General features: G+C 44.4%; 1 protein-coding gene across 4 annotated transcripts in view; it reads left to right on the top strand.

Annotated features, from left to right (window-relative positions):
* CENPK (centromere protein K) overlaps window positions 1-6,535 on the top strand; it is a 40,185-nt gene extending 33,650 nt beyond the window's left edge. For 2 of the 4 annotated variants that reach the window (XM_019517790.1, XM_019517793.1), the window contains one exon: window positions 5,385-6,535. In XM_019517790.1, the coding sequence (XP_019373335.1) occupies window positions 5,385-5,543 (159 nt within the window). In that variant the 3' untranslated portion in view covers window positions 5,544-6,535. The remainder of the gene's footprint in view (window positions 1-5,384) is intronic. The other 2 variants (XM_019517792.1, XM_019517791.1) reach the window with 1 other exon arrangement.
* Window positions 6,536-8,386: the final 1,851 nt, after the last annotated feature.

An 8,386-nucleotide genomic window follows, 5' to 3' on the forward strand; every position in this document is an offset into this window, starting at 1 on the left:
GCATTTGTTTTGTTTGTGCTATTTGAATACAGGAGCTGTGATATACATGCACCAGATTAATTCATTTCTAATATATTTATATAGTAGGTTTGTTTCATTTGGTCTGAGGGAATTGATAGGTCTGTTTGTGTAATATAGGGGTTGGCAAGCTTTTGCTGGTGCAGGCCATCCTTTGCAACCCCAATTCCACAGTAGGCTGCATGCCTGCACCCCAGTGCAGCCAACTGCCTGCACTTCCCCTTACTGATAATCCCCATCCCTTCCACAGTGAGAGCTAGCACAGTTGTGGCAGAGCAGCAGGCTCCTCGATGGAGGGGAGCACTGTGTGGGGTCTGGTGGAACAGTGTAGCTCTGTGCCACTGATCTCATGTCAGATCAGACCTTCACAAGCCCGATCGAATCTCTGTGTGCGCCAGGTACAGTCTGTGCTACCCCTTGGTGTAGTGTATTTCAAAGAGATTGTCAAGGATGCCGAGATGGTTGACTAGGCAATCTTACTTGTTTCTTTACAAATTATAATAAATTATTATGAAATTGAAATTATGAAAGGGCCTCTTGGCTGCCAGCATCCTCTCTTACTCAAAGCTTTGTATTTGGGATTATGGCTTTTTCCCTTCAAGAAGTTACTGGGATGTGTGGGAGAGGCTATGAAGGAAACCTTAGGGAATAACCACATTCTGGTGTTAAGATGCGGTCACTATGACATTGTTATGGTTTACTTGAATGTGCAGACTGTGAATCTGTACTTATGTCATCAGTTTCAAATTCATATTACCTGCTTCAAGTATCTCTCTGTTAAAGCCAAATTAGGTAGGATTTGAAAGTAAATTAGAAAATAAAATAGCTAAATGAGTGGCTACTCTCTATGGAAACATAATTTCAAAACATTTAATATCTTAGAGTTGCCCTTCATATTTAACGTTAACGTTAAAAGCTCGAAGAGTATCAGAATACCTAAATGAAATCTGTTTCTGTTTGGAACAACAAACCAGTTCCAGAAATTCAGACTTATTTTTTATTTTAATTATCTTGGCCTAAGCATTGAGTGTCACTTATCTTTGTTTTATGTTTTTGTTGAGCAACTTAGTTCTAGTCTTAGAGCCTGTTAAATTTCAAAACTGTTGTCTTAGATATAGAGAATTGTTTCTTAAAGAGACAAATGCAAAACAAGACAAGTTTTTGTACTTGTGATTGCCAATTTAGGATTTACTATTTGTAGAAATCTAAGACACTCCCATTCATACCATAGTGACAGCTGTTTAATTAAAGTCCCATAAAAATAAGCTTAACTCACAAATACAAGTTAGGCATAAACTGCAGTAAACTGGGACAGCTATTCTTAATGTAAATGTGCAGTTAAATGCACATTTAAAACATACATTATTTTACCTTGCATTTTAAATGTGTATCTTCAATTATTCCTCCAGCAGAAATATGGACTTTGCTATGTCATGTGCCTTTAAATTCCCTTGCTGTTTTCTTTCACAGGCTTCAGTAATTTTTCTTATGCTGCTTCCTATATTCTAGGAATTTTTTTAATAAAGAATATAACTTTTGTTCTTCAAATCACTTCAGTGATGATTCTCATTTCAGTCCCACTAAAATTTTCTATAAAATAAGTTTATAATCAACTTGATGCTTTTAGAAAAATGTAGCCATGAAAAATTAACATTAAAAACAAGAGAAATAGAGAGCCAGTCATAGGTGACATGTGGGGAGGTACAGAGAGGGGCATGTGCCCCCCCCCCCAGATTTCTGCATCAGTGGTGGGGCATGGGGCTTCAGCCTAGCCAGAGCCAGGGCCCAGCAGCAGTGAGGCCCTGGCTCTGGCTGGGCTGTAGCAGTGGTGGCACAGAGTTGTACACACACACCCTGCCTCCTCCCCCACTGTTAACACTTACATGTCATCTGTGGAGCCAGTGATTTATAAAGATTTAATGGAGTTGTGCAAAAGTCTCACACAGAAACAGTTGATGAAAGAATACAGATTAATATGGTGACAGATGAGAAAAAATGGGGTAGATGACTAGATGTAGTAATATATTGGCAGATAGGCTGAGCAAATCTGGAGTTCTGAGACAAGGCGTCGCCTTTGATCTGAATGCTGGAACCAGTTATGGTGTTTGGAGATAGGCATTATGATCATTTTCTTTGAACCAGTGACAAAGCAAGTAGAAGCATTCTGTATATGCTAAAAGTCTGGAGAACCTAGGATTTATGGAAGACAGAGACTGGAGTTGCAATAGCTGAATTGGGACTTACGTTTACGTTAGGTCAGTGGAGTGGTGTTCATGGGCAGTACTGTGCTTACTGTCACCTTCACAAAACGTATGCCATATATGGAATAGGAAGCGTATATCAAGGCAGATGTTGGGTGTACAGGCAATGGAATCCAATGCTATATTTACCCAAGTCCAAGACGACCCTGAATTTTTGATGACCGCCCAATAGATTCTGTATGTGGAAAATGTTATACTTGATCCCTCCTCTTCCCCTCCCTGCAACCGGTTACCTGTGCTAGCAGGTTCTGCCTACAATGAAGCCTCTGGCCTGGCCCCGTAGCAGCAGTGTGGAGCTTGCTCTGCTACTACAGGGTGGACTGCAGTTGTACTCAGAGCCATCCCTAGGGGTGTGTGGGGCCTGAGGCATATTAGCCTGCATGGGACCTGGGGGGCGGGTTGGCGAGCAGCATAGGCAGAGGAAGAAAAAAAAAATTGGGGGCACCAAACATGCGCACACACATGCACCGCCCCCCCATGGAAAAGTCTGCAGGGGGAGGTAAAAGGGCCACAAGGGGGAGTGGCATTGCCCAGCGCTACGCCACGCCGGCCCTGGCTGCCTCCTGGCCCCGGCCGCAGCAGTCCCAGCCCCAGCCAACTCCTGGCCCTGGCTGCACACCACCTGGGGTGGGGCCCAGAGCTGGGGGCTGGAGTGGGGCCAGCCTTGGCTGCACTGCTGGGCTGGAGGGCTCCTTGCCTCCACGTGTCCCTGCTGCCACTGCTTCAAAAGCAGCAGGTGCTGCCTTGTGCCTCCCACTGCTGGGTGGGCTGGGCAGCAAGGCACATTGCGTTGTGCCACACCGCTTTCAAAGAAGTGGTGGTGAGGCATGGAGCAGCTCGCAGCTGCAACCCACTTGCCCTTTGCAAAGATCAGGGTGCCCCATGCCCCTCTGCCCACTTGGCTGCCCAGCACTGTGCCTCTGGAGGGGCCACTGGGCTCTGATTGTCCCACAACCTGGCCTGGCTGGGGCCCGATTCCTCATGACTGGGGCACTGGCTGGGCTGGTTGTGAGACAATAGGAACCCAATGGCTTGGCCAGGGGTGTGGCGTGGGGGAGCTGGGAGGGGGGTGGAACCCCCACCCCTTGGCTTCCCGCGGTGTGCGCAGCAGCGTGAGCTGCCCACCCACGCCCCTGGAGGAGCCTCCGGGTTCCAGCTGTCCCACAACCTGGTCCGGTCAGGGCCCCAGTCATGGGGAATGGGGCCCCGGTTGGGTCTGGTCATGGGACAATCACCATAGTGCAGCAGGGAGTGGGCAGAAGTGAATGATTCACCCTTCCCCTACCCCACTCTTCCCTGCAGTACAGGGGTATCGATCTGCCACCCCCGCCCCCAAGGGTGATAAAGAAGATTCAAAGAAACTTACCTGCCTGTGTGCAGCTGGTTCAGCTGCAGTGCTGGCTGTGAGTGCAGGGTAGCTGAGTGTGCCTGCCTCTCCCCCCCCACTGCAGCAGCCTGCATGCAGCCTAAGGCTATGCCTGCTGCTGCCCTCTATTTGGGGGGTCTGAACACCGTTAGCTCCCCCTTCCACTGCCAGCCAAAGCTGGCAGCGCGTGGCGGTGCGTGGTAGGGCCTGTACAGCACTGTTCACAGGGCCAGGGGTGATCACCCTGATTTGCCCCGCCCTAGGGACAGCTCTGGCTGTGCTCTGTGCCCCAGGCTGCTGTGGGGATGGAGCCCGTCAGAACAGAGCATGGGCATGGGAGGAGCAGAGGCTGCAAGTGGGGAAACAGAGGGAAGGGGGTGAAGGTCTGAGGCTGTAAAGGGGCAGAAGCAGCATGGGGAGGAGACAGGGGAAAGAGGGGACAAAGGCTCAAAATCACAGGGGAGAGAGGCAGGGGTATAGAGGCTGTATGGGGAGCAACAGTTGTGGTTCCAGCCCCAACCCTGGGGTTAGGGCTAGAGTTGGAGCTGCAGCAGCTGTCTGCCCACCCCACTACCTTGCACTTGATTCCAAGATGAGGAGCTTCTCCTCCATGTTAAATAGGGGGAAAACCTTGTCTTGGAATCAAGTAACTACAGTACAAAAATTAAGTCAAGGAGAAAGTGTTGTATGTTACTTATGCACAAAAGGAGAGAGGGGTCATGTTTGAGAAATAAATTAAGGAAGTTGAGTAATCCATTTACCAGCTTGGTGGTTGACAAGCCAGGAGTGACAGAGCAGAAGCATAAAAGTATTAATATATGATATATAGAAGGAGATAGTTAGCTGTGTTAGTTGGAAGTTATGCAAAAGGCAGGGCAGTGTGACATCTTGTAGACTAAGTCATGCAGAGAGGCATGACTTCATTTAAAGGACCTTATTTCTTTCCGTGTAGTACCTCTGCTCTGCAAGTCCACTCTTAGTGCCTGACAAAGCAGGCTGTCTGAGTTAATCTGTAAAATGCCACACTGACCTGCTTATTCCTATATGATAAATAATAATGCATTACTTTTCTTAGTTGTGCAATTAGGAGGTAAAGTTAAAAGTAAATAAAAGATGACTGAAGTGGGTTGGGAAAGTAGAAAGCCAAAAACGGAACTTTTCACTGAGAGAGTGATTAGAGAGGTCAGAGGATGGAAGTTTCACTGTGCTGAAGTCTGAAAAGTGGTAAGGAACAGAGCTTTTGTTAGCAAGAAGCTGTTGGAATTGCATAAAGTAATAGGATCTTCTGGTTGATGAGTCTGAGTGAGAAAAAGTATTAAAAAAATGTGTCTTTGCCTAATTTGCTCACAATGTTGTAAGCTTACATATTAAATGCATGCTAAAATTAAACTCCGGCATCATCAGGATGTTTTTATTTTAAAAGACATATAGGAAATTGCTTCCTATTGTCTTCATGTTGAACACATTGTATAAATGTACAAAGACCCCAAATCAGCTTTTGATAAGGGGGAAAATTTAAGTAAGGGGCAAGAACCAACTTAATTTTTTATCTTATATTCTTAATTTTGATATTAATGAAAACTAACTGAATATTATTTAGTAAATTGGCAAAAAACCTTGTATTTCTTGGGTAAGCAATTCCTATGATAGCCATATTAATGTTTTTATTGTTTTAAGTAAATGCAAATTAATCTTTTTTTCCCCTGCATATTCTGAATCTTATTTTCTTGGTCTTCCAGAGTCTTATAAACAAATTGATGACTGCACCAAATGACCCATATTTAACAATCAATGACACTTTTTGGCCTCCTTATATCGAACTGCTGCTGAGATATGGTATTGCACTGAGACATCCAGATGATCCCAAGAGAATACGCTTAGAAGCTTTTCATCAGTAAATGGACCCTACATCAATATTTTAAAAACAAAAATTGTTGATCCAATACTTAAACTGAAAAATTCTTTGTTATTTTTATTATAATTTGGGGGCATCAGTAACCTTTTCTGCTTGGACAGAAACCTTAAAAAAAATACAAACCCTAACTTTCTTAGGTGCAGATTCTTAAAAGCTTGTGAAATATGAAAAATGACAGAATTCTCTTCACTTTAAGTAATGGCAATCACTCATGATTTTTAGTGACTTCACAATAGTTGCTTCTATAGTAATAAAATAGTGCTTGTATTCTGAAAATTTTTCAGACTGCTTAGTTAAGATTCAAATTCAAGTTAAAGGACTATTGTTTGTGGACAAAATGATTAAAGATACTAATTGTCCTTTGATTTTTTTTTTTAAAGTAATGTTTTGCACGAGGCATCTTTATTTTCTTGAATAACCCTCACTCAGAATGCCTCCACTACTTTGCTTTCTTGTATTATTTATGGGGCACTTGCGTAGTGCTAAGGTTTCAAATAACTCAAGTCTGTATGTGGACGTGAAGATTAAAAATTCTAATTGGAAAAATTGGAGAGAAGAGGTTTACATAGCAGCATATTTGTACAAAGAAATTCTTGGGATATCTTGTGAACAATTGCTTGGTTCAAGATGAACATTCTGGAGGATCCACCCAATTTCCATTCTGAAAGAGCTGTAGATAACCAACATAAAACTTTACTCTTGTATATCTCCTGAGACGAACTCCTTCATGCAGTGTACCTCTTTGGTTTAATAAGAGTTACATTTTTTTTCAGATTTGATTAATCAAGCTTGTAATACTGAATATTGTCTGTACTTTTTTACAGCTTCTAAATTACATCTCAGACACAGTGAATCTGTCAGTTTCTAAACTGTTCCTTTGTGGTCACCAGTAGTCTGTATAATATTTATTCGCATGTACCCCTCATCACAGTAATGTCTGAATACACACATATAAAGGCTAGGGACAGGCATTACACATAAGCCAGTTTAAGTGATCAGAAACTGGTTTAAACCTATAAGAGAACAGATGTTCAGTACACATAAACCAGTTTGAAAATGGCTGAAACCGGTTTGAGATAAACCTTGTTAAATGTAGTATCAGACTTAACTGATTTGGCTCAAACTGGTTTATGCAATGTCTGTCCAAGACCCCTTGCTGGTTTAAGTTTAAATCAGAGTCCCCCAGCATCCCGGCAAGCTCTCTGGCTGGGCGGGGCTCTCTGCTCCATAGCAGGGCTGGCCCCTCCCCTCTGCTGCTTTGCTGGAGCTTGGCATCTGCCTGGCTTCTGCTCCCCTTCCCACTCTGTGCTAAGCAGGCATTCTCCTGTCCCTCACAGACACCTCAGCATTAGCTAGCAGACCACATGCTGGCTACAGTCCATGCTGTGGGAGATGACAGAGACAGACAGGCTTTTTGGAGCTATTCAACAGGTAGCTTAATGTCCTTCCTTGGGAAAGCTGTTTAAGAGCTGTTTGCTCCCCCCACCACCCCTCACCACTGCCTGCTAAGCGGAGAAGGTATCTGTGTGTTAGCTAGCAGACCACATGCTGGGTCCGTGCTAAATCAACAGGCAGAATCAACAGGTAGCTGGTAATGTCCCTCTGTTTTCTTAATAGGGCGATAAACATTGAGATGGGGTGACACTGTTATCAGCCCAGCCACCCCCGGCTTGCTTGCCTGTCAGCTTGCTGCAGACAGTATACAGAAGCAGGGAGGAAGATTGAAAAGCTCCGTATCATCAACAGATATATGCACTGCACCTCGCCCCCCCATTTGCCTCAGTGCTAGCTGGGGGCTGGCAACACTCCCGCCCCTTAAGCATAGTGTGGCTATCACAGAGGACGTTCCGGTTTTCTGCTACTCTGTCCTCTATTGATACAAAACCCGACGCCTTTTATGTCCTCTATTTTTCTCTTGAAGAGAAAGGTATCTGGTTTCATAGCAATAGAGGACAACTGGACTGTCCTCTATGATGGCCACCCTACTTGAGCAGCGAGCCGGGAAAAGCCTGGGACTGCAGGCAGGCTGGGGGTTTATACCCCTCCTTAATCAGAGCCTCCTGCTGGGACCTGGCCACACACCCCTCAGCTCAGCTCTCCAAGGGAAGGGAGGGCTGCTCTAGCACCCCTGGGCTTCCAGCCTGAGCCACTTCAGGCATGTGCCTGAATTTCCTCAGTCCAGAGGGATTGTCTGTATGGTTGGAAACCTGTTCCGCCTAGCCAGGTTAGACTAACCTGCAAAGGTTGAATGAATTCAGGCTCAGGCTTTTTGAATGTCTGTCCCTAGCCTAAGTGACTTGCCCAAGGTTTCATAAGAAGCATATGGCTAATCCTGAAGCTCCATTCCTGCAAGCCTGCAACGAGTGTCAGAAAATCTAATCTGCCTTCGATTAACCAGATTTAAGGTTACCTGGGTTTACATGTAAATAACATATAAACCCCTACTATTTTTAGTTCATATGTGTCTTAGATTAATTTGGGAAAATGTACAAGTAAGTTGCAACTGTGAAGCTGTTTGTCATGATCTGCTTCTGTAGTTGCTTACACTTTTTATGAAATACAAGACAACTCAATGGCAGTGCCTCCAACCCACTTTGCTTGAATTTACAGTATTTTTATGGATGTAAATTGAGTGTAATATTCAGGATGATCACCTTGTCATCAATTGATTTTGTAGTCAGTATTGTTTTGTCTCATCCTTTATACAACCTAACATAATTTTAAGTTTTTGAACACCACTATGTATTGAGTTTGTCCATAATGAGGCTCAGGTTTTTCCTTGGGAGTGATTGCACTCTCTGGGAGGTGGGGATTCGAACTCCACAT

Source organism: Gavialis gangeticus, unplaced genomic scaffold (genome assembly GCF_001723915.1).
Source record: "Gavialis gangeticus isolate Ggan-Ray unplaced genomic scaffold, GavGan_comp1, whole genome shotgun sequence".
NCBI classification, from domain to species: Eukaryota; Metazoa; Chordata; order Crocodylia; family Gavialidae; genus Gavialis; species Gavialis gangeticus.